At 42.9% G+C, this 27,151-nt stretch overlaps 1 protein-coding gene across 2 annotated transcripts in view; it reads right to left on the bottom strand.

Moving 5' to 3' along the window:
* The window catches only part of cadpsa (Ca2+-dependent activator protein for secretion a), a 603,717-nt gene that overhangs the window by 378,421 nt on the left and 198,145 nt on the right, over window positions 1-27,151 (bottom strand). For both annotated transcript variants that reach the window (XM_070894664.1, XM_070894665.1), the window contains exon 4: window positions 7,831-7,911. In XM_070894664.1, coding sequence (XP_070750765.1) covers window positions 7,831-7,911 — 81 coding nt within the window. The remainder of the gene's footprint in view (window positions 1-7,830; window positions 7,912-27,151) is intronic.

Genomic DNA, 27,151 nt, shown 5'->3' with positions numbered 1-27,151 from the left:
CTTTCATGGTTATTTTTCTGGTGCTAGCCCACTGGTTCGCAGATTTACATAGCAACATTGCGTCCTTCGAGCCTGCACCAATGTTCAATAAGATCATGGCTGATCATTCACCTCAGCAACCCTTTTCCTGCTTTCTCTCCATACCCCTTGATCCCTTTAGCCGTAAGGGCCATATCCACCTCCCTCTTGAATATATCCAATGAACTGACATCAACAACTCTCTGCGGTAGGGAATTCCACAGGTTAACAACTCTCTGAGTGAAGAAGTTTCTCCTCATCTCAGTCCTAAATGGCTTACCCCTTATTCTTAGACTGTCACCCCTGGTTCTGGACTTCCCCAACGTCGGGAACATTCTTCCTGAATCTAACCTGTCCCGACCCGTCAGAATTATATATGTTTCTATGAGATCCCCTCTCCTTCTTCTAAACTCCAGTGAATACAGGCACAATCCATCCAGTCTCTCCTCATATGTCAGTCCTGCCATCGCGGGAATCAGTCTGGTAAACCTTCGCTGCACTCCCTCAATAGCAAGAACGTCCTTCCTCAATTCATTTAATACAATTTCACAATTTGCAGTGGTGGAATTTGAACTCAATATCGCTAGTCCAGTATCATACCACAACCACTAGGCTGCTAATGTATATTTTTTATGCAGGATATAGGACTATGGCTATAGTCCATGCATCTGTGATGCATGGCAGAGGGCAGCAACTAGCAGCTCCGATCGTGTGGCTAGAAATGTTACTGATTGGTGAATAGGCAATACTGAAGTTGAATTTCTACAGGGCTTCTCCCGTAACTTTGGTGGAAGATCCGCTGAAACCCCAGAGAAAGGACACAAATGCCATTTCTCTAGGCTTTCTGTGGATGTTCGGGAAAGCCCCAATGGAAATTCAACTCCTTAGACGGTCTTAAATGCATATAACATTTTTAACAGATGGTGTGATTATGAATAGTGGTTATCTGGTACAGGTACTCCAATACTAAATAGAAACATATTTAGACCTGACATGAGAAGATTTTCTCCATGAGCTAAATCTGAAGGAAAGTCTTCCTTTATTTAATGGCTAACTTCTCACTGTAGAAGTGCCATTGAGAATGGGAAGAGGATGACTTGTGGTCCTGCTTGTGCTTTTTGATCTCAACAATTGCAGTTTTCAAAACTATCCAGCTTTAATGATGTCCTAAATAAATTGTAGCCTTTATTAGCTTTCCTAATGGGACCTAACAGAACAAATACATAAAAGTTGTAGATTGGAAGAAAGCAATAGACATGATTCTTGTTTAGTGGAACGACCTTCCTGCAGTTGATGGTAATCTGGAACTGGAGGGAGATTTAAACATTAACGTCTCCCTGACAACGGAGGCAGCTCGAGCCTGGAGCTATTACAGGTCCTGTCAAAAGGACAAAATGAGAAATAAAAAGTAATAAAATGATGACATCACAAGAATGGAGGACAGTGATTGGTTCTTCAGATTAATTGAATCACTGGACAGGGAATGAATCTTAAAGATAGCTAATAACTGATTTAACTTGATTCACTTGCTGATTTTCTAATTTTAACTTAATTTACAATTATGGTATATTATTTAATTTTTAAATTATAATTAATCTTTATTATATTGATTTTACTATTGTATATTCCTTATTGTATTATTTACAGTGTAATTTGAATTTCTTCCTTTTTTTAAATTTTTTTCACCTGTGTCTATCTGTGTGCGCATTTTAGCTGTCGCTTCGGACCTGAACCTTTAACCTTTTTTTTTACACTTCCTTCTCACACTTTTTCTCTTTTTCCCTCAATGGTCAATATCTAACATATTGTAAAATTGTTGTGAAGCACCTTGGGACATTTTACTTTGTTAAAGGCGCTAGATGAATACAAGTTATTTTAATATTAATAATAATTTAGAAACCAGGTCTTGACATAAATCATATCTTGACATAAATCAGAAAAGTTATTTTTAGCTTTAAATCAAGCAGAAACTTAAAACACTAGAGGCCACAGCCTGGGGATGGAAAAAGTACATTTGAGAACGTGTTCAAGCCGATTGGAGAAAAATAGTCAAGTTTGGCAATGGGGAAATGGTGGCCTCGTCTTCTAAATGAGGCAAAAGAGAGTTCATATAATATGACGCTTACTAAATAGATCATAAAGAAACTTGAATCTTCATTGGATTGGTTACTTCACCTGGAATATATGTCAGATGAAGAAGAAATTGCATTCATTGTAAGTGTACAATGTTCATTATTTAGAAATTCCACATCGTTTTCAGCATAATTTCAGGGCATCATTTTTTTTTCAGCAGCAAATGGGGTGAGAGCCATTTACATATGGTTCCAACCCCAGAATTGATTGACGGCCAAATTCTCTTGCACTTTTTGATCCTTTCTGTGATTCGCCCACCCGAGTCAGCTCACTTACAAATATTATGAGTGCCAGTGCTCCTGCAGCTTAGTTTACTGCTTTTACACATGCAATGAAGGGGTTAAATTAGACCCCAATATCAGCCGAGGTGCAATACAGCATACTGTCATGTGACTGACGCACTCTACTGGAGAGCATTCATCTCAGTCTCTGCTGGGAAAATGCCACAAGCTCCCACTGCCCAATCCTCTGGTTCCCTTGTACACTGTGAATCACATAAAATATTTGTGGCCATTTGGGCTGGATTTGCGGTCTTCTGCCACCCCTGTTAGCACCCCGGAGGGGTGGCAATGCAGTGGTCAACACTTCTGGGCGGGCCTGCTTCCGGCACCCTGCTGGGCCTTTCGGTGCTAGGTTCAGGGCATTACTGCCTAGAAGAGGCGAGCCGGTGTGCAACAACTCTGGTTGCGACACCAGCTCGATTTTTGCCTGCCTGCCTGCCTCCGTAGAGTGCCCTGCTGGGACTGCTTGTGAAAGCTGGCGGTCCGAGCTGTAGCGGCCGCTGTGTGGTAAGTAATGTCGACTTCAGGTAAATATGATTGTACTACAACATAAATCGCAAAAAAATCCAGAGGGCTGGATTTTCCTCTGCTGGACCATCCAATGTTTGTGCACTAGCTAGAATCTATTCCAAAAATTAAAACTAAGACGAAAAGTGATGCCACAGATGCGGAGGAACAAAGGCCAGGATTTTCTCAGAGCTGCTCCCGCTCCACTGTCGTAACTTTGCCGGAAGTGCAGCAGGAACCCCACATACACGTGCAAACGGGTAACAGCCGCACATTAAGTGAAGTTATACCAGTGACATGGGAGCAGCTCCAAGGAAGTTCCCAGCCAAAGGTGTACTTGGAAACTGTATTGTATGAATCTAAGGGACTGTTAATGCATTTGGATGAAGGTCTTGTGAAACCTGGCACTGAAGCTGCAAGGTGCTTTACCACTGCATGACCAACTGTTGTTTATTAACGTATATCATTATTTCATCACACACTTGAATTATCAAGAGCTTCCTCTGTGGTATCACATAAGATAGCAAAAACATGTAGGTAAAAAAAGGGATGAGGTCCTACGGGACGAATTTAAGAAGCTAGGAGCGAAATTAAAAAGTAGGACCTCAAAAGTAGTAATCTTGGGATTGCTACCAGAGCCACATGCTAGTCAGAGTAGGAATCGCAGGATAGCGCAGATGAATACGTGGCTTGAGCAGTGGTGCAGCAGGGAGGGATTCAAATTCCTGGGGCATTGGAACCGGTTCTGGGGGAGGTGGGACCAGTACAAACCGGACGGTCTGCACCTGGGCAGGACCGGAACCAATGTCCTAGCGGGAGTGTTTGCTAGTGCTGTTGGGGAGGAGTTAAGCTAATATGGCAGGGGGATGGGAACCAATGCAGGGAGACAGAGGGAAACAAAAAGGAGACAAAAGCAAAAGACAGAAAGGAGATGAGTAAAAGTGGAGGGCAGAGAAACCCAAGGCAAAAAACAAAAAGGGCCACTGAATATAAAGGGGCGGCAGAAGGGGTCAAAACTAAAAATCATGGTTTAAAAACTAGGATTAAAACACTCTACCTAAATGCACGCAGCATTCGAAATAAAGTAAATGAGTTGACGGCACAAATCATTACAAATGGGTATGATTTGGTGGCCATTACAGAAACATGGTTGCAGGGTGGCCAAGACTGGGAATTAAACATACAGGGGTATCTGACGATTCGGAAAGATGGACAAGAAGGGAAAGGAGGTGGGGTAGCTCTGTTAATAAAGGATGATATCAGGGCAGTTGTGAGAGACGATATTGGCTCGAATGAACAAAATGTTGAATCATTGTGGGTGGAGATTAGAGATAGTAAGGGGAAAAAGTCACTGGTGGGCGTAGTTTATAGGCCTCCAAATAATAACTTCACGGTGGGGCGGGCAATAATCAAGGGAATAATGGAGGCATGTGAAAAAGGAACGGCAATAGTCATGGGGGATTTTAACCTACATATCGATTGGTCAACTCAAATCGCACGGGGTAGCCTGGAGGAGGAATTCATAGAATGCATACGGGATTGTTTCTTAGAACAGTATGTAACAGAACCTACAAGGGAGCAAGCTATCTTAAGATCTGGTCCTGTGTAATGAGACAGGAAAAATAAACGATCTCCTAGTAAAAGATCCTCTCGGAATGAGTGATCACAGTATGGTTGAATTTGTAATACAGATTGAGGGTGAGGAAGTTGTGTCAGAAATGAGTGTACTATGCTTAAACAAAGGGGACTACTGTGGGATGAGGGCAGAGTTGGCTAAAGTAGACTGGAAACACAGACTAAACGGTGGCACAATTGAGGAACAGTGGAGGACTTTTAAGGAGCTCTTTCATAGTGTGCAACAAAAATATATTCCAGTGAAAAAGAAGGGCGGTAAGGGAAGGGATAACCAGCCGTGGATAACCAAGGAAATAAAGGAGAGTATCAAATCAAAGACTAATGCGTATAAGGTGGCCAAAGTTAGTGGGAAACTAGAGGGTTGGGAAAATTTTAAACAACAGCAAAGAATGACTAAAAAAGCAATAAAGAAAGGAAAGATAGATTTCGAAGGTAAACTTGCGCAAAACATAAAAACAGATAGTAAAAGCTTTTACAGATATATAAAACGGAAAAGAGTGACTAAAGTAAATGTTGGTCCCTTAGAAGATGAGAAGGGGGATTTAATAATGGGAAATGTGGAAATGGCTGAGACCTTAAACAATTATTTTGCTTCGGTCTTCACAGTGGAAGACACAAAAACCATGTCAAAAATTGCTGGTCACGGGAATGTGGGAAGGGAGGACCTTGAGACAATCACTATCACTAGGGGGGTAGTGCTGGACAGGCTAATGGGACTCAAGGTAGACAAGTCCCCTGGTCCTGATGAAATGCATCCCAGGGTATTAAAAGAGATGGCAGAAGTTATAGCAGATGCATTCGTTATAATCTACCAAAATTCTCTGGACTCTGGGGAGGTACCAGCGGATTGGAAAGCAGTTAATGTAACGCCTCTGTTTAAAAAGGGGGCAGACAATAGGCAGGTAACTATAGGCCGGTTAGTTTAACATCTGTAGTGGGGAAAATGCTTGAAACTATCATTAAGGAAGAAATAGCGGGACATCTAGATAGGAATAATGCAATCAAGCAGACGCAGCATGGATTCATGAAGGGGAAATCATGTTTAACTAATTTACTGGAATCCTTTGAGGATATAACGAGCATGGTGGATAGAGGTGTACCAATGGATGTGGTGTATTTAGATTTCCAAAAGGCATTCGATAAGGTGCCACACAAAAGGTTACTGCAGAAGATAGAGGTACGCGGAGTCAGAGGAAATTTATTAGCATGGATAGAGAATTGGCTGGCGAACAGAAAGCAGAGAGTCGGGATAAATGTGTCCTTTTCGCTGGAAATCGGTGGTTAGTGGTGTGCCACAGGGATCGGTGCTGGGACCACAACTTTTTATAATATACATAGATGACCTGGAAGAGGGGACAGAGTGTAGTGTAACAAAATTTGCAGATGACACTAAAATTAGTGGGAAAGCGGGTTGTGTAGAGGACACAGAGAGGCTGCAAAGAGATTTGGATAGGTTAAGCAAATGGGCGAAGGTTTGGCAGATGGAATACAATGTCGGAAAGTGTGAGGTCATCCAGTTTGGGGAAAAAAAAACAGTAAAAGGGAATATTATTTGAATGGGGAGAAATTACAACATGCTGCGGTGCAGAGGGACCTGGGGGTCCTTGAGCATGAATCCCAAAAAGTTAGTTTGCAGGTGCAGCAGGTAATCAGGAAGGCGAATGGAATGTTGGCCTTCATTGCGAGAGGGATGGAGTACAAAAGCACGGAGGTCCTGCTGCAACTGTATTGGGTATTGGTAAGGCTGCACCTGGAGTACTGCGTGCAGTTTTGGTCACCTTACTTAAGGAAGGATATACTGGCTTTGGAGGGGGTACAGAGACGATTCACTAGGCTGATTCCGGAGATGAGGGGGTTACCTTATGATGATAGATTGAGTAGACTGGGTCTTTACTCGTTGGAGTTCAAAAGGATGAGGGGTGATCTTATAGAAACATTTAAAATAATGAAAGGGATAGACAAGATAGAGGCAGAGAGGTTGTTTCCACTGGTAGGGGAGGCTAGAACTAGGGGGCACAGCCTCAAAATACGGGGGAGCCAATTTAAAACCGAGTTGAGAAGGAATTTCTTCTCCCAGAGGGTTGTGAATCTGTGGAATTCTCTGCCCAAGGAAGCAGTTGAGGTAAGCTCATTGAATGTATTCAAGTCACAGATAGATAGATTTTTAACCAATAAGGGAATTAAGGGTTACGGGGAGAGGGCGGGTAAGTGCAGCTGAGTCCACGGCCAGATCAGCCATGATCTTATTGAATGGCAGAGCAGGCTCGAGGGGCTAAATGGCCTACTCCTGTTCCTAATTCTTATGTTCTTCTGTTCTTATGTAAAGTATAGTCTGGATTATGTTTTAAAGTAGTAATATGATAATGGCTTCAGATGACACTAGAGCAATTTATCAATGTCCTCTAACCAAGATATTTTCTGTCCTTAATACATACTTGAGGTGCAATTTTATTCCGTTGAGATTATTTTTGATGGTGGCAAATGGCATGGTGTGCAGTGGATGGCAAGCTTCCTTGATTGAATCACTTGCTTTGAACCTGCGGTTCTTCTCGTACTGAGCAGGATTACTATTGCAACTACACATCAGTGCTAATGGCTTTTATTTCATTGCATTCTAAAGAAGAACAGCATACCATAAGTACCTTATACCCAAGTGACAAATGACAACAGCACTACAGAAATCAACCATAATCTTTACATCTAGGAGGGTAGAAAAAAAATCAAATTGCAGTATTACAGCTGAATTTTAATGTCAATTTTGAGGGCAAATGTTAGGTATGGGGTATTTTTACTCAGTTTGAAATTGTGCTGTAGCTAGACTCAGATAAAAGGTTCACCGTAAAAGATTAAATTTAACAGCTGGATTATATAATGGTTCTCAGAATGTATTTATTTCTCCTGGATGTCTCTGAAGCCATGATATGCTTGCAGTGCATTCACCAGAAACCACTCAAGGAATAAATCTTGACAGTGTAGACAGTAAGCTCTTACTGTTGAGTCAATTATTTGCTCAGGCTAATAGTCAGTGACAAAGTCACAGTTTTTAACTTCTGTGCTTTACACAAATCAGCAGAAATAAATTCCAACAGAAACAGTTTGAATACATTAAAGATATTCTCAAGTTACAATGTTTCACAGAAATTCAACTAAAAGAGATGAAAATTAAATTGGCTTCTATGTCTTGCAGATAGAGGAAACCATAGCGCAAACAATGGGGCGGAATTCTGTTGGTGCTTTGTGCTGTCTTGTTACTCACCCTTGCTATCTGATCTGCCATCTGAAGACGCCCATCCAGCTCCCGTCTGATTTGAGCTGCCTGCTCATCTGGGTTATCAAGCTGCAAATGCAATAGGAACATTTAAAATTCTGTTTTGATTTACTGTCACTGCTGTGGAAAAGAAGAGAGCATTAAGAACCATGACTCTTAATGGTCACTGTTGAATCACATTTTGTGTGCAATGATGCCTGCTATGACTAACCTGACACTGCCTGCCCTTACATCAACAGTACACGAGTAGACACAAATACTAAACAAGAATTTTCTGGAACATTGTTACTCTCATGACTCACTGACTGAGAAATATGGTGTTATACAGGATTTGGTAAAAATGCAATTGAAATGTTTTTCTTTGTATTATAGATTCATATTCAGTCATTTATGATCTATTATGATTTTCATTACAAGGGCCATTTCCTGCACGGATGAACTAACAGTTTCCGGTTATTTCCTGACATATTAAAATGCAGGGAACTGAATTTTCCAGAATAAGAATGCAATCTTGGGCCAGCTGTGATGTATTTGCCTAAAGCTCCAGTGCCAGAGATTAAGCTATTATCAATGCAAAGGGCTTAGTTACCCCTCTATTAACACACTGGAAATCCAATACGACTCAGCTAATGCACAGGAAGGAGAGAGAAAATGAAGCACAAATTTGTTTCCAGCTTGTCTCAAGTCTGTGGCGTCGAGACTTGGTGTAGAGTGCTGTTACCAAAACCTCTGTATGATTAAACCAGGGGAGGAATTAAATGTAATATTGTGGGCTAGAGTTTCCACTTTGGGCACAATCGGCAATTCCCATGCAAATTGCGCCCATTTTGAAATGTCTTCCACCCCCTGGAGTTTCCACACAAACTTATTTGCATCTCGTTAAACGCAAATTCTGACCGAAACCAGCGCAATTGTGCAGCGTTTTAAAACAGATTTTAAAATAAATTAATTCCCTCGTAGATTTAAGGTGGTAACTTGGTGAAGTTTGATTAAAACAGCTGAAAATGAGTACAGCCACAAAAATAAGCATTTGTAAGCACAGCGTCAATCCACCGCCTCTGAGTAGCCAGATTTTAAAGGACCGAAATTTAAAAAAAATCTAAAACAATTTTCTAGTTATATTGGGATACAGTAGTCAGCTTCTTAGTAAATTAAATCAAAAATTACATTCAAAAGCTTTTAAAACTTACTTATTACTGTCCTTGCGCCCAAAAGAAAGGCTTAATTTTTGGAACCTCCTCGAAGGCCTGCAAACTAGTGCAATTAGCAGAAACTCTCAATGATGATTAATTCACCCCGGGATGGGCGCTATTTTATGCGTGGGGCCTTTATCCAGCGCGGTGTTTAAAACTAGTGCAAAAGATCGCCGAAACTCAAGTTGCGCTGAATGAAAATTGCGCTTTAAATTCTGTGATCTTTTGCGCCGGTTACACCAAATAAACGGTATAATCAAGTGGAAACTTCAGGCCTAGATTTTTAATTTTTTTATGGATTTCATTGAAAAAATTCCAACATGTTCTGCTCAAGGCTGCAAATTACATCAGTTATTTCGCCCTCCCCCATTCTTAAAGTACTAAAGTTGATTTTTTTGCATTGAACTTGCAACAACAGGGTATCATTAGTCACGTTTTCTCTGCTGAAGGTATAGAAACATAGAAACATAGAAAATAGGTGCAGGAGTAGGCCATTCGGCCCTTCGAGCCTGCACCGCCATTCAATGAGTTCATGGCTGAACATATGAGTGATGCACAATGATGAAGCACCGTTGCCTAATATTTGTACTTCACACAGATTGTTTGCTATAGTCTAGACAATAAGGAAATATTTTTGTTTTACATAATGATATTTATCATATCTCAAAGGGAAGTTCTTTTAGTTTTACAGAGGTTAGCAGTGACTTCATCGGAAATGGATGAAAGAGATTTGCAGCCACGATCATTGGTGTGCCATTCACTTGTAGACAACTTGTTGAATTAAATACCAGCTGCATTGGCCAGATGTGGTATCGCCAAACCCCCACCCCATAAATGTTAGCACATGATCAAGATCTTCTGTCTGTTGTCGGAGAGTAACAGTTGGAGGATCCTTCTCCTGGAGAGGTAATACAGCTGCAAGCCTGCCAGTCCTGCAACTGTTTTTCACTTCTGGATTAGGCTGTTGGGTTCATGCTTGGGTGGACCTGGGCCATGTTAATAGCTCAAGACAGGAAATCCTGGACAGAACAGGAGTTAGTAGACTTTGGGTACCCTGCTCCTGTCCTGGGCGGGGCGGGGGGGGGGGGGGGGCAGGGGCAAGAGAATTTGCCCCATTTCCTTTTCATGTGCACCTGCACTGTACTTGCTGAGGTCATTTCACCATTCATCCGATAACACTCCAAATTAATCAATCTTCTTATTGATTTAATAATGAAAGCCACTAATGCAATGCACATGACACTCATTTCATGATAAGCATGAATATTTGGATCAGATTCAACTCCGTCTCACCGTTACAGGAAAGTTAGAAATAAAGAACTATCAAGCTAATAATTGCCTAAATTTGTAGAATTTAATTTGTGCAAACATGAACTCAAACAAACTACACAGGGCAGCCAACCCACACAATAAGCTTCACATACCATTAGGAATTCATTAAATATCCTTCTAGAAATTGTATTTCTATGATGAGTAATTGCTTTTGTTTCCCTTTATAAGAACACAAAAGTGGCAACAGTGTCAAGCTTACAAATTCATAATAAAGCAGAATTGGTGAATTCATGACCAAAATATTAAAAGATGGAGTTTAATAAGGTGGAAGTGTAACACACAGCAAAGAGCTCACCATAAACACATCAAACAAACTATCCACAATTTGACCTTACAAACTAGTGTGTGTTCACTTCTCAAGCACAATTCTTTTTTATCAACTTGAACATTTAAATAAGTGCAGCTTACAGTAATCCCTAACCACCCACAGATATTGGGCCACTGCAACTTCCAGGAGTCACTGACTAATACCGCTGAACACCTCCGACGTTTTTTTTAACATGGCAATGAGCATATTTTTTCTCAACATCCCCCGATTGTTGATTGCGCTCCTCTGCAAAAAGAAGTGTGATTTTTTTTTTCACACATTTTTTTTTAATGAGCATGCGCAGATATAAAATGTGCTTGAAACAAACTTGATCTCCGGACAGAACCTAGGCCTCCTGTTTCCATTTTGTGAATCCCCACTGCAATTCCGAGCACCACATTCTATCCCCATGTCAACACGTAGACATCCTTGTGTCCATGCTTGGGAATGAGGAAACCGGTCAAACATGCATAAAGTCAATGATTTTCCATTTGTATATCTAGGATATTTAAAAAGACTTGCCACTGGATGTCCCAAAGCGCTTTACGGCCAATGACATACTTTTGGAGTGTAGTCACTATTGTAATGTGGGAAATGCGACAGCCAATTTGCGCACAGTAAGCTCCCACAAACAGCAATGTGATAATCACCAGATAAACTGTTTTGCTATGGTGATTGAGGAATAAATATTGGCCAAACTGTTGGTAATCAATGCTATAATCTGTCAGAAAAATCCATGCTATAATCTGTTAGAAAGAAGAGCTTTCTAATTGCCTAGTCTAGTACTATGCAGTACAGAGTAGGAAGGTCACTAGTTCAATTCCTGGTCTGTGTAATATAAATCCAACTTTTCCAGGCTTCGTGTCAGTACACATTTATAATTCTTTATACAACTACTGTTTGTCAATTTCGCTTAGATTCTGATAAATGGCCGCATTCTTAGTGGCATGACCAGGGCAGAAATCTCGTACACATTGATAAATGGCTCATTTGTTGCTCATTTATTTCCTCAGGCTCTTTTCATATATTTCTTGGTATTTCCATTTATAATACCCAACTGCACATTAGCTTTTTGTATCACAGCCAGTTTTTTACGTGCCAAACATGTATCCATAGCTTTGAAGCTTTATGAGTTTGAGTAAGAGTGAGTTATTGCCGTACACAGCGCTTTCTAAATGGTTCAATGAGTTGTAAACATCCAGACCTGCATTACAATAGAACGTGACTCTGTAGACAAAGTTATTCTAGATAGGTAAATAAATTATAAAAATAATCTTTGTTGCTTTCACAGTATCATACTCAACAACAGGACTAGAGTTTAGTCAGGGAACAGATGATGATGAAAGTTTGGCCATTAATTCAACTACAGTTGTATCAGTCATCAGGGACATCAGTCTAAAACATGGACATGTAGCACCCCTGTACAGCAGTACAGAGGGTGAATAATAAGAGAAAGAGTGAGGGTAAAAATCACTGCAAAGAACAAAGCATATTGACCATAAGAACATAAGAAATAAGAGCAGGTGTTGGCCATTCGGCCCCTCGAGCCTGCTCTGCCATTCAATAGGATTACGGCTGATCTTCTATCTCAACTCCACTTTCCTGCACTATCCCCACATCCCTTAATATCCAAAAATCTAGCGATCTCTGTCTTGAATATACTCAACGACTGAGCCTCCACAGCCCTCTGGGGTAAAGAATATGTTTTTTTTTTTAAAAAGTCCAGCGAGTCAAGATGCCGAACATGGGTCAGCCATATTTCCAAGGCAGCTGCTAGAGAGAAGCTTGGTGCTTTCCTGCAGAAAAGGAGGGCCACTCATGCACAGTAACTAGTACAGAATGACACAGGCAGGGACCTAGCAACAGGTTGCCTACCTCCCATTTTTGTTAAAGAATTGTATACAGTATTACGACATGAAGACAACGGGTGGCTGCAGACAATGGCCGGGATTTTCCCGCTGACGGGTGTGGAGGCGGGTTGGCAGTAAAAGTTGCAGAAATTGCAAGCGCGTCGGGAACCCACTGTCATCTCGCCTCCTCGTGCCTTTAACTCTGGCGCATTTGCCAGCACGCCACAGACCCAAACGGCAGAGGCGGGCGACTTAATTAATCTCAATAAATCCTTGTTGTGAAACCCTTAACAGGGATTTTAACCAGACCTTTTGGTTTTTACTGGATGACCACGGGATTCACACAGCTCGGGAACCACATCTGTCAACCTGAGGCAGAAGCTCAGTGGCCATTGTACGAGGTCATTAATGCAAAGCATGGAAATCCAAATAAATACTCCCACCTGACACCTCATTACTTGCTCAAGGGAAAGGCTCGTGCTGACTCCATTTTGAGCACAGATTTAGGTCTGTAGAGTTTGCAAGTCTTTTCTGCAACCTCGGTTTATCACATGTTGGAAATCAGGGGTTCAAAATGTATAAAATTGAACCCAAGAATACTGTGTTTAAATTGTTATGATAGATTTGGAGCCAAAGTGTCTCCTCAGACTGGTATTAGGTGCTTAGAAATGCTAATGTGTTGGTACCCTGCTGAGATGTGAAAGCATTCTGCACCATGAAATTCATTATCTGTTGTTTTCAAGTTAAACCTTTAACTTTGTTTATGTATCTTTAAGACAATTTGTTTCAGAACGATTTAGAATGGATGGAAGTGGTGAGAGTTGATATAAACATTTGTTACGTCATAAAGATAAAGAAGGCAACACTCTGAAGCGAGCAGTTTTCTGGCTTGGCCTCATGTGATCAAAGGCAGGATAGGGACGAAAAAGATAAGACATGAATTTCAAAGGAAGAAACCCTGGGAAAGTATAAACAAAGAAAGGCATGTGGCCAAAAACATGAGACATCTTTAGGGCGGGCTTTGTCACAAGAACCGAGACAAAAAACTAGAAGTCTCATTTGGTTTTAAGGTTTATGGGGAACTTCTATAGGTCAAAAGGTCTTGTCAATATCCCAGGTCAGGTCCACCACTAAAAGTAGCCTCATCAAGGTTGTCCACACAAACGATGTCAGGGGAGTGTGAAACAAAAGTTGGGCTGGTCGAACACTCTTTGAGCGATCCCATGCTTTACCGAAGGATGCTCTAGATGAAAAGAAAGAGGCTGCAAGCCAGAGAACTGCTCATGTACGCCAGCTCTTTGTCCGATCGGATCGGTATCAACTACTTGTTACGGTCCTATGTTTTTGCTGTGTAACTAATGTATTATATTCCGATTTAAACTGTGATTAAACACAATATACCGACCAGATGGGTTTACAGTCGATCCTGATTATTAAAGTGACCAGAGATAGCCTTAAACTTGGATATTCCTAACACACAACACTGACACATTGGTCCTCCGAACTCTACTTGACCTGCCATCTACTACATCAGCATAGGTACAGGTTATGCTATTTCACCTTGGTCCTCACAATCAGACTAGGAGGAGCCCCATCACCAATAGCAGTAGCACCAACCTTCTCCTCAAGACAGAGGGCATCAATGCAGAGCTGCAGCGCGCCAGAGAAGATACCCCCAACACAGGGTATACAGGCAAAAGATGAGCTTCCTCAACCTGATTGAGCAGCAGTATCAAAGGAGGCACAGGCTTTTGCACCAGGTCATCACAGACATTTGTAGCTTGCTGGAACAAGTCCTGCAGACCAGAGGACCTGGTGGACACTCCTTACCGGAGGCTATCAATGTCGCCAGCACCCTCAAATTCTTCGCCTCAGGCTCCTTCCTGGAATCTGCAGCAGACATTTGCAGCATCTCGCAGTCGGCCGCCCATAGATGCATCACACAGGTCACTGATGCCATGTTTAACAAATCAGCCAATGATGTGAAATTTGCCACTGATGAAGCCAGTGTCAGTGAGTGTATGCTTGGCTTTGCCATTCTGGCTGGCTTCCCATGGGTTGAGGGTATCATCGACTGCACACATGTGGCCATTCAGGCACCCAACATCATCCAGGAGTATTGTGGTTCACTCCCTCAATGTGCGATGTGGCCAAGGCTGCTTTAAATATCCCGACTGGAAATGAGTCATCGATGACGTCATCAGACTCGCACCATTTAATAGGGCCAAGAAACACGCATGTCTGCCTTAATAGAAGCCATTACGCGAAAGTCGCTATGAAGAGCGAGCTGGTTAATAGATCGTGGTACCAAACCACTAGGCAGCCTGCACATGCCCGACCCGACTCGACAGGGAAAATTACGGCCAATGACTCTGTGCACTGCATGGATAGGTTGCTGCTGTTCACTTGAGGACCCTTGGATACTCGTTTCAACCATGGTTCTGAAACTCCTCTTCAGGCCTTCCAATATCTGGTAGAGCAGCTTATGCAAAGCAAGCAGTTTTCTTCTAATGGCTAGGCTCCTGAAGTCCTCCTTTCTCTCAGGGGAATTCACCATGTGAAGATCACTCTAACTAACTCTTTAACTCAGCTGGAGCACTAATCTCTGTGCTGGTGCTTGGGAGTGATGCAACGTGCAACAGTGCATCTTCAGAAGGATTCTTCTCCTCACAGGTGTCTTCCTCTGCAGCCTATGGCTGCTGCAAAGGACTTAGAAGAAGGAGAAATGGGAGAAGAGTTGGCTCGGCACGAAGAGGCTGGACAGTAGCAGATGATGGGCATCTCACTGCTGTTTGATTAAATTAAATGTTGGAGTGGTTTTTTCTGGGGTTCATGAAGGGGTACAAGTAATATGCACACACCCTGTTCAGATAAGCCCCTGGTCTCGGATGCTCCTATTCTCACTGTGCTGGAGGGGACACTGATTTCCAGCTCCTGCTGCTCCAGCTCAGAGAGGACCATGATGCTGGCTGGTTTTTCCCTGGTCTTACTTCTCTTCCTTATATTGTGCACCATTTTCATACAATCATGGAAATTACACCTCTGAAAGAAGCCTAGAGACCCCCGTGTGTGCCAGCCGAAAAAGAGCTATCCAGCCGAAGTCCACTTTCCAGCACTTGGTCCATAGCCTTGTATGTTACGGCACTTCACGTGCATATCCAAGTACCTATTAAATGCGGCGAAGGTTTCTGTCTCTACCACCCTTTCAGGCAGTGAGTTCCAGACCCCCACCACCCTCTGCCCTGTCCTGCAGAAATAGAGAAATAAAGAAAACAAAAGAAAGACTTGCATTTATATGGCACCTTTCACGACCACCGGGTGTCTCAAAGCGCTTTACAGCCAATGAAGTACTTTTGGAGTGTAGTCACTGTTGTAATGTGGGCAAGAGTTACAAAGGAGAGTGCACATATCGGGGCTTCTGCGTGTTATGCAGATGCTGAGAGAGAGAAGCAGCAAGGTGCAAGCAGGATGGGGAGATCTTAAATGTAAAGCAAGTATCCGGAATATCAAGTAAAGATGAAGCCATGAAAGAAGTCACTGATTTTGCATAGGGTACCGAGTGGGAAGAGAATGCTGCTAGTGGCTGCTGAGAATGGAGCAATGAAGGGGCGAGTGTGTGTCTGCAAGAGAAGGAGAGGAAATTTAGTATGCCCTTGTACTGGGTGGTGGTGTGATAGCGGGGAGGGAATTGTTTAGAGTGCTCAGGAAGGGCGGGGGGGGGGAGAAGAACTGTTACCATGTGTTACCAAGGAGATGGAGATTACTCTTGAGGTCACAGAAGCAATCCCTGCACTACATCCAGGTCCTGGGGGTGATGCTCCTGTAGCGTGACAATCTCCACAATCTCTCTCCATGCTTGATGCACTTGATGTTTCGGGATCTTCCTCCCACTGGCTGGAGGAGAACTTCTCGCTTCATCCTGACCTCTTCTACAAGGATTTCCATGGAGGCTTTACAGAACCTGGAGACTTGCCGGCTACTCAACTTTTTGCATTTTCTTCCTCCACCATTTTAGATAGGGCTCTGCAGACCTGCCAAAATTGCATCTGCTGGTGAGTTTCCCATTGAACTGTGAACTGCGTTGGAAACCACCAGTCATATTAAAATAAGGCCCAAGAGTCAGCATCGTCTGGGTCTCAAATTTTCTGCAGCAGTCTGAACTTCTCACTATTTAATTTTTAGAACTTATCTGATATGAGCATTCAGTACATAAATAATTTTAAGCTTCAGCAATCAGCACAAAACTCTGAGTGATCACCTTGTTAAAATTCAAATTTCTCCAGTCCCAACTGTGTGCTGCCACTATACAAGAAAGCAAAGCAATACATCCATGATATACTTCATGTATTGTTTATAAAGTGTACAACATGGGGTAGAGTTTCCACACGGGTTCTTCCGACCTCTTGCTTTAACTGGGTCGATGATCAGTGGAAACCCTGGTGTGCAAATGACCATTTATGCCACTTCTCCAGTTTCCACCAGAAATCTGTTGAAATTTCAAGCATTTGTCTCTATTTAAGGATATCTATGTTTTATTACACATTGCATTTCCAAATTTGAAGGCAATGGACAGTTTAAAAAAAAATTATTATTAAAGAACCAGTCAGAAGCAATACTGGTTGAATGAGTGATTCCTGTAGTATCATCTTTCTCTTCCAAACCTATTCAACCACACAGCCCAACCATCCCATTTGATAGTAAAATTTGGCTCTTTGATTTATGTGGCAAATGAAATAATGCTTTCAAGTTTATAGCGATCAATTTTATTATTGTGCATTTTATAGACAAGACACTTTGCTGAAAGCTTATTGTCACACTTTTATTTGCCGTCTTAAAAAATGTCATACCATTATGCAATTATGGTGTACGTTTTTAGTTTTACAGTGAGAAAATTCCGAAGTTCAATAAACAAAAAATACCTCAGAGTAAATGTAATGTTGCTCTGGAAAGCAAGCAGAGATAACTGAATTGATCCTAAGTTGGTCAAATTAGATTTTTGGAACTTCTAATCCTCTACATCTTGACTTAACATTATTCAGAGAGATTCTATAAATCTTCTCAACACTTCCTGGGATACTGGAACCGGTTCTGGGGGAGGTGGGGGCAGTACAAGCCGGACGGTCTGCACCTGGGCAGGACCGGAACCAATGTCGTAGGGGGAGTGTTTGCTAGTGCTGTTGGGGAGGGATTAAACTAATATGGTAGGGGGATGGGAACCTATACAGGGAGACAGAGGGAAGTAGAATGGGGGCAGAAGCAAAAGATAGAAAGAAGAAAAGTAAAAGTGAAGGGCAGAGAAACCCAAGGCAAAAAGCAAAAAGGGCCACGTTACAGCAAAATCCTAAAGGGGCAAAGGGTGTTAAAAAGCCAAGCCTGAAGGCTCTGTGCCTCAATGCGAGGAGTATTCGGAATAAGGTGGACGAATTAACTGCGCAGATAGCAGTTAACGGATATGATGCAATTGGCATCACGGAGACATGGCTCCAGGATGACCAAGGCTGGGAACTCAACATCCAGGAGTATTCAACATTCAGGAAGGATAGACAGAAAGGAAAAGGGGTGGTGTTGCTGGGTAAAGAGGAAATTAATGCAATAGTAAGGAAGGACATTAGCTTGGATGATGTGGAATCTGTAGGGGTGGAGCTACGGAACACCAAAGGACAGAAAACGCTAGTGGGAGTTGTGTACAGACCACCAAACAGTAGTAAAATGGATGGGGACAGCATCAAACAAGAAATTAGGGATGCGTGCAATAAAGGTACAGCAGTTATCATGGGCGACTTTAATCTACATATTGATTGGGCTAACCAAACTAGTAGCAATGCGGTGGAGGAGGATTTCCTGGAGTGTATTAGGATGGCTTTCTAGACCAATATGTCGAGGAACCAACTGGAGGGCTGGCCATCCTCGACTGGGTGATGTGTAATGAGAAAGGACTAATTAATAATCTTGTTGTGCGAGGCCCCTGGGGGAAGAATGACCATAATATGGTAGAATTCTTTATTAAGATGGAGAGTGACACAGTTAATTCAGAGACTAGGGTCCTGAACTTAAGGAAAAATAACTTCGATGGTATGAGACGTGAATTGGCTAGAATAGACTGGCGAGTGATACTTAAAGGCTTGACGGTGGATAGGCAATGGCAGACATTTAAAGATCACATGGATGAACTTCAACAATTGTACATCCCTGTTTGGAGTAAAAATAAAACGGGGAAGGTGGCTCAACCGTGGCTAACAAGGGAAATTAGGGTTGGTGTTAAATCCAAGGAAGAGGCATATTAATTGGCCAGAAAAAGCAGCAAACCTGAGGACTGGAAGAATTTTGTAATACAGCAGAGGATGACAAAGGGTTTAATTAGGAGGGGGAAAATAGAGTATGAGAGGAAGCTTGCTGGGAACATAAAAACTGACTGCAAAAGCTTCTATACATATGTGAAGAGAAAAAGATTAGTGAAGACAAACGTAGGTCCCTTGCAGTCAGATTCAGGTGAATTTATAATGGGGAGCAAAGAAATGGTGGACCAGTTAAACAAATACTTTGGTTCTGTTTTCACGAAGGAAGACACAAATAACCTTCTGGAAATACTAGGGGACCGAGGGTCTAGTGAGAAGGAGGAACTGAAGGATATCCTTATAAAGCGGGAAATTGTGTTGGGAATTGATGGGATTGAAGGCCGATAAATCCCCGGGGCCTGATAGTCTGCATCCCAGAGTATTTAAGGAAGTGGCCATAGAAATAGTAGATGATCATTTTCCAACAGTCTATCGACTCCGAATCAGTTCCTATGGACTAGAGGGTAACTAATGTAACAGCACTGTTTAAAAAAAGGAGGGAGAGAGAAAACGGGTAATTATAGACCAGTTAGCCTGACACCAGTAGTGGGGAAAATGTTGGAATCAATTATTAAAGATGAAATAGCAGCACATTTGGAAAGCAGTGACAGGATCAGTCCAAGTCAGCATGGATTTATGAAAGGGAAATCATGCTTGACAAACCTTCTGGAATTTTTGGAGGATGTAACTAGTAGAGTGGACAAGGGAGAACCAGTGGATGTGGTGTATTTGGACTTACAAAAGGTTTTTGACAAGGTTCCATACAAGAGATTGGCATGCAAAATCAAAGCACATGGTATTGGGGGTAATGTACTGACGTGGATAGAGAACTGGTTGGCAGACAGGAAGCAGAGAGTTGGGATAAACGGGTCCTTTTCAGAATGGCAGGCAGTGACTAGTGGAGTGCCGATAGTGCTGGAACGCCAGCTCTTTACAATATACATTAATGATTTAGATGAAGGAATTGAGTGCAATATCTCCAATTTTGCAGATGACACTAAACTGGGTGGCGGTGTGAGCTGTGAGGAGGATGCTAAAAGACTGCAGGGTGACTTGGACAGGTTAGGTGAGTGGGCAAATGCATGGCAGATGCAGTATAATGTGGATAAATGTGAGGTTATCCATTTTGGGGGCAAAAACATGAAGGCAGAATATTATCTGAATGGCAGCAGATTACGAAAGGGGGAGGTGCAACGAGACCTGGGTGTCATGATTCATCAGTCATTGAACGTTGGCATGTAGGTACAGCAGGCGGTGAAGGCGGCAAATGGTATGTTGGCCTTCATAGCTAGGGGATTTGAGTATCGGAGCAGGGAGTTCTTACTGCAGTTTTACAGGGGCTTGGTGAGGCCTCACCTGGAATATTGTGTTAGTTTTGGTCTCCTAATCTGAGGAAGGACGTTCTTGCTATTGAGGGGGTGCAGCGAAGGTTCACCAGACTGATTCCTGGGATGGTTGGACTGACATATGAGGAGAGACTGGATCAACTGGGCCTTTATACACTGGAGTTTAGAAGAATTAGAGGGGATCTCATAGAAACTTACAAGATTCTGACGGGACTGGACAGGTTAGATGCGGGAAGAATGTTCCCGATGATGGCGAAGTCCAGAACCAGGGGACACAGTCTTAGGAGAAGGGGTAGGCCATTTAGGACTAAGATGAGGAGAAACTTCTTCACTTAGAGAGTTGTTAACCTGTGGAATTCCCTACCGCAGAGGGTTGTTAATGCCAGTTCATTGGATATATTTAAGAGGGAGTTAGATATGGCCCTTACGGTTCAAGGGATCAAGGGGTATGGTGAGAAAGCAGGAAATGGGTACTGAGGGAATGATCAGCTATGATCTCATTGAATGGTGGTGCAGGCTTGAAGGGCCGAATAGCCTACTCCTGTACCTATTTTCTATGTTTCTATGTTTCCCATCAAGACATCAATCAAATTCACAGCTCCAATTTGTAGGGTTTAAAGCTTTGGCTAACCACAGCAACACTTTGGTGACAATTTTTTCTGTTTACTGTCTCGTTCACACTGAAAATTGGGCGGTAGACAGACAATTAATAAAAATGTTCTGTTCACTGACCTCCTGAAGAACATGCAACCCAAAAATCGACCTATTTGAAACCAAAGTAATTAATTCCAAAACTGATTGTACAGTCAGTCTACGACTTGTGAAGTACAATTGTGCGCACTGATTCCCAGCTGTGGCTTTGCTCATCTAATACAAAACATTAGCATAGAATTGATTCACCAAATAACATTAGCATTAGATGTAAATGGACAGTTCTATTTGTTCAGTAGTGCATCAATCACTGCTTTTGGAACATTGGGCCATAATTTGCTGTCAAAATAACATGGTTAATGGTGCTTGCCGCTATTTACTCGCAAATGGTATAGCAACTTCAGACAAGAGGCAGATGCGTGGTTAAACTCAAATATCCAAAAGCTACTGTCCAGGTATCCGTTCTGTTGTTAGCTTCGCGAAAATAACTTCTCGCTGTCTACCTCAGCATTGAAATACATTGAATGAATGGTGTGAAGTTGCTGTATTTGCGCGTTAGTTACAAACTAAATTCGCCACAGAAAGTCTTCTTCGTTTCAGTCTAAGTATCCTTTTAACGATGAAAGTTAACGATTACAAGTGTGGAGTCTCATTGCTTCAGGTTTTAATTGTTGTTGGGAGATTTAAAAACGATATTTTTTTTAAAAATTGTTTTTCCTTTGACTTTTCCCGCTCTCTCTCTTAATCCAATCATTCTTTCCCTCTCTTTGGGCCCAATTTTCCCCAACCCCTTTTTTTCGGCGCACTTACCCTAATTTGCGCGCTGGAAACGGCGCTGAAAAAAAGTGGCCCCATCCTGCCCATTCTCCGGTGTCCCAGCTTGGTGTACATAGTGCAGTGGGGGGGGGGCAGAGCAACAGCCCAGTGCAGAAAACACTGCCGGCAGCTGCGCGCATGAGCAGTGGAGTCTGCGCGCATGTTCCTCGACCTGCCAGCGTGTCCTGCGGGCTGTGAGCAGGACCTGATGCTCGCAGCCCCTATCCCTGGCCGAAAGGACGGCCTGATGTTCGCCGCACCCTATCCCCGGCCGAAGGGACGCCTCGATGTCCGCCTGGTGAGTGGGGAATATCCTGCAGTATTTATTCAGGGTCGCTCAGAGTTGTCAGAAACTGAATGCATCATAAACAAAGTATAAAAGTTGGGAATTTGAGTAAAAGTTGGGAATTTGGTAAGTGGGAATTTGGTGCAGAGGGGAAGGAGGTTCTGTTTTTTGGCTTCAATAATTGTAGTGGTTCATGTTACATATTTAAATATTTCATACAATCTACCTATAACTTAAACTAGATCAAGTATTGAGTTGAGAAACTAAGCGCTAAGTTGATTAAATAGATGTTGAAAGGTTGTTTCCGCTGGTTGAGATTATCCACTTTGGACCCAAGAAAGATCAGAATAAATGGTGTGAAGCTCGGAACTGCGGTGCTTTAAATATACTAACCTGCGCCGAATTCTTAACAGCCCACAATGTTTTTCAGAGCTGGCCACAAACGCTGACCTAAGTCGATTTGGAATAAGTTTTAGCTGGCCAAAGTGGCATAAATGGCCAAAAACTGGCGTAAGTGGCTGGGAATGCCCCCTGTTGAAAAAAAAACTCAACTAAAAAAGAAATTGTAAGGAACTGAACTAAAAGCTTAACGTGCAAGGGCAAATCTAACTAATGGCAGAAACTGTTAGATGCCCTGCTACAGCAAAATCTGTCCCATTCTGAAGATGTATTTATGGATAATACTCAATAACTAATCTCATTTAAAACATAGGTTATTCGGCCATTTAAAAGGTGACTGACTGCACAAAATGAGCAGAATTAAAGAAAAAATGTTTAGTTGGAAACTCTGAATCCCAAACCATTCTATGTCTGGGTTGATTGATAGTATCTGTCATGGTCAGCTGCAAGAAGGCTTCACACTACTGTGAGAATCATGGGTGAGGAGCCAACAGACAAATGACAATGCAAAAGTGTTTTGTTTGTTCAAAATGTTATCCTCAACACATAAGCCGCACTTTCGCGAGACAGGTAAAAATAGAGTTTGCCGACCCATGGCGCAAGCACATCAATAGAAGCAGCTCGGGGCAGGTTGCATAGAATATTGCAATTGCAGTCCCTTCCCTTACTTTGAATACGTTACAGATGCAGGGAAAGCTTGCCTGGAGAGACTGGCCTGTAGCGCATTTGGCTGGGAAGTGCAAAATCTGGTGAGAGAGCAGCTCTTAAAGGGCTACAGCTCACCACTAAAGGCAGATTGAACTAATTGTTCACAATGACACTGCAGACACATGTGGGCAACAGTACACAATTTGATACTGTAGAGACAAGTGCTGCTGCAGTAGGTGCCCTATGGGATATCGCACACGTACCTGATGGATGTGCTCTCCAAGATGGGGTTTGGGGAGGGTATCCGCAATTGGATCAAACTGCTCTACACAGACATCAGTAGCACAGTTCTAATCAACGGGTGGGAAACTGGAAGCTTTCCGATCAGGTCTGAAGTCAGGCAAGGCTGTCCCCTCTCCTCCGTCTTGTTTGTGTGTTGTATCGAGCCCTTTGCTGAGTCCATCAGGAAGGATGCAGGCATTAGTGGGGGTGACAATCCCAGGCAGCGGAGGCGTTCAGGTCAAGACCTCCCTGTACATGGACGACGTGGCCGTCTTTTGCTCGGATCCGCAGTCGGTCCGCGGATTGCTCACAATCTGCGACTAGTTTGAACTGGCCTCGGGGGTGAAGATAAATCGCAGCAAAAGCAAGGCCATGTTCTTTGGAAGCTGGGCCGACCGATCCTTTATTCCCTTCACCGTGAAGTCAGATTACCTGAAGGTGTTGGGAATATGGTTCGGAGCGGACGGTGCGTGCGCCAAAAACTGGAAGGAGCGTATCGCTAAAGCCAAACAGAAACTGGGATGGTGGAAGCTGCGCTCACTCTCCATTGCAGGGAAGAACCTGGTCATAAGGAGTGAGGTGCTCTCTGTGTTGTTGTACGTAGCGCAGGTCTGGCCAATACCTTGCTCCTGTGCCGTGGCAGTCACCCGAGCCGTCTTCCATTTTGTCTGGAGATCGAAAATGGACTGTGTCCGCAGAGACACGATGTACAAATCTCTGGATAAGGGGGGGGAAAAGGATGTTCCAAACGTGGCCCTCATCCTAATGGCCACCTTTGTGTGCAGCTGCATCAAGCTGTGCTAGACCCTTCGTACACAAACACCAAGTGTCAGTACGTGCTGAGATTCTATCTGTCCCCGATGTTGCAAAGAATGGGTCTGGCCAGGCTGCCGCGGAACGCTCCAACCAGTTGGACCATGTCTCAGCACCTGTCCTTCGTGGAAAAGTTTTTCAAGAAAAACACCTTTGACCACAAGGCCATAAAGCAGCGGTCGGCACGCAAGGTCCTGGACGGCCTACGAAAGAAGGAGATGATGGATCCTGTCGGACGGTTCCCTGAGCAGACTATCGAACTCGTTTAGCAGAATGTCTCATCGCCAGAGTTTTTACACAAGCACCAAGACATAGCTTGGTTGGCGTTAAGGCCCTACCCATCAGATCTTTCATGCACAGCCGGGCTTTCAAAGACACGGCACTCTGCACCCGAGTTGGCTGTGGTGCGGACGAGACTGTCATCCATCTCTTTCGGGATTGCCCCTTTGCAAGGCAGATCTGGAAGGAGATGCAGTGGTTGCTGTTGAGGTTTATCCCAAGCAGCTCCGTAACACAGGACTCTGTGCTCTGTGGACTGTTCCCAGGGACACACGCCGAGACAGACATCATCTGCTGCTGGAGAGCCATCAACTCGGTGAAAGACGCACTTTGGTCTTCCCGAAACTTGCTGGTCTTCCAGAGCAAGGAGATGTCTATGGCCGAGTGTTGCAGACTGGCGCAATCCAAGGTCCAGGAGTACGTGCTGAGGGACGCACTAAAGATTGGTGCAGTCGCCGTAAAGGCACGATGGGGAAGGGCCACAGTTTAAGGCCCTTCCGCCACGGTAAACCCAGGGGATGAAATCAGACCCCCCTCGGCCTGTACTTGTTAATCTGCTTGTATACACAGAGTACCATGTACTGAAAAACACCTGTGTTGTGCCATGTATAATGAAAGTCTCTGCACTGTTTAGTAACTTGTAAAGAAATATAAATATATCCCCATCTGTTCCGTGTACTGCTTTCAGCTGCATTGTGCTACATGTAACGTGATTCGTGATCGGTATTGAAATGTATCCTGGAATGTAATGTAAACCAGTTCTCATCTGCTCCATGTAATACCCTTATTTGCACAGTACTTCATGTAACATGATTTACAGATTGTACTAAACTGTACCTTTAAATGAAATGCACGCTAGTGCATTGTATGGAACTACTATCAGCATCCAAACAATAGTATGGAATTGCAGAATGCAAGGTACTGAGCTATTTTCCAGTGCATTGTGAAAATTTTATATGAATAAAGTATATTTTTGAAAAAAAAAATTTGTGGCTAAAAGCCACTCTCCCACAAAAATACAGGTGTCACCAACCAAGTCAATGCAACCACCCAGATCCCTGTCCCCGGCTGCAAATAAGGAAGATGTTTGCTGGTATCAGGAGGAATGTAAAGATAAGTGTGGTCTATTGCACACATTTCTTGCGGGGCCCATCAAACCTAGGCACAAACCTAATTTTAGAAGTAAAACACTCTACAGAAACACTGCCAATATGCACACCGTCTAGGGGTTCAAATAAATAATCCCCTGAAAGGTCGAGTGTGGGTAGATAATGCCATGAAAAAACAGCAGCAGCATTCTGGGTATATAAATGGGGGCATATAATAAGTAATGATAAATTTGTAGAAAACATTAGTTAGGTCACAGTTAGAGTACGCTGTGTAGCTTTGGGGGCTGCATTATAGAAAGGACATAAAAACTATTGAGACCATACAAGGTAGATCCACTAGCATGCTGAAGGAATGGGAAAATACAATTATAAGAGACTTTAAATACTGGGACTATTTCCACTGGAGCAGATTTTTATAAATTTGTTCCTGGGATGTGGGCGGCACTGGCAAGGCCAGTAATTATTGCTAATTCCTAATTGCCCTCGAGAAGGTGGTGGTGAGCTGCCTTCTTGAACCGTTGCAGCCTGTGGGTTAGGGAGGGAGTTCCAGGATTTTGACCCAGCGACGATGAAGGAACGGCAATATATTTACAAGTCAGGATGGTGTGCAACTTGGAGGTGATGGTGTTCCCAAGGTCTTTAAAATTATCGATGGTTTTGATAGAGTGAATAGGGAAAGACCATTTCCTCTAGTTGGAAAGTCAGCGATAAGAGAATCATCAATTTAAAATTGCTACTGAGAGGGGGAGCCGAGAGATTAGCAGAAGTTTTTGTAGATTGGCTGAGAAAGACACCATTGCAGCTTTTAAGGGCAAATTGTATAACTATTTGAAGCAGAGAATGATGCAGGGTTATTGGGGGAACAAGGCAGTGGGAACAGCTTTTGATTTCTCTAGTGAAGAACTGGCACAGACTCAATGGGCTGAAGGGTTTTCTTCTGTGCTATAAACGTCTATGGTCCTTTGTCCAAGTACACTTTGAGAGGTCTATTAATGCAGGGCATGTGATAGTGAATAGTGTGGCCAAAACAGCTCAATTTGAATGTTGCACCTACATTTGTTGATCCCTCATAAACTCCTCTTCTCCATTTCAATTTCAGCAAAGTATTTGGAAACCCTTTGTTAATATTGTCCTGACTAATATTTATCCCTCAATCAACATAACGAAAACAGATTATCAGGTCAGTATAATAACCTAACGTAAGAAATAGGAGCAGGACTAGGCCCTACGGCCCATCAAGCCTGCTCCACCATTCAATAAGATCATGGCTGATCTTTGACCTCAACTCCACTTTCCCGCCCGATCTCGATATCCTTTGATTCCCCTAAACTCCAAAAATCTATCTATCACATTGCTGTTTGTGGGAGCTTGCTTGTGCGCAAATTGGCCGCCACCTTTCCTACATTACAACAGTGACTAGACTTCAAAAAGTACTTCATTGGCTGTAAAACATTTTGAGACGTCTAATGGTCGTGAAAGGCGCAATATAAATCCAAGTCTTTCACTTCTTTTTATAGGATTTAAATGGCATCAGTAAGCAAGACTAATGGAAAAAATATTAACAGGGAAAAGAAAAACTAATGCAGCAACAGGTAATTAAAAATGAAAAAAAAAACTGTAACTGGAACAGAGATCTCCACCTGCCCGTAACAATCCTAATTCA

The sequence above is a fragment of the Pristiophorus japonicus genome, chromosome 12 (assembly GCF_044704955.1).
Source record: "Pristiophorus japonicus isolate sPriJap1 chromosome 12, sPriJap1.hap1, whole genome shotgun sequence".
In the NCBI taxonomy this organism is placed as follows: Eukaryota; Metazoa; Chordata; class Chondrichthyes; family Pristiophoridae; genus Pristiophorus; species Pristiophorus japonicus.
The sequence above is the reverse complement of the archived record's forward strand: the minus strand, read 5'-3'. Positions and strand labels throughout refer to the sequence as shown.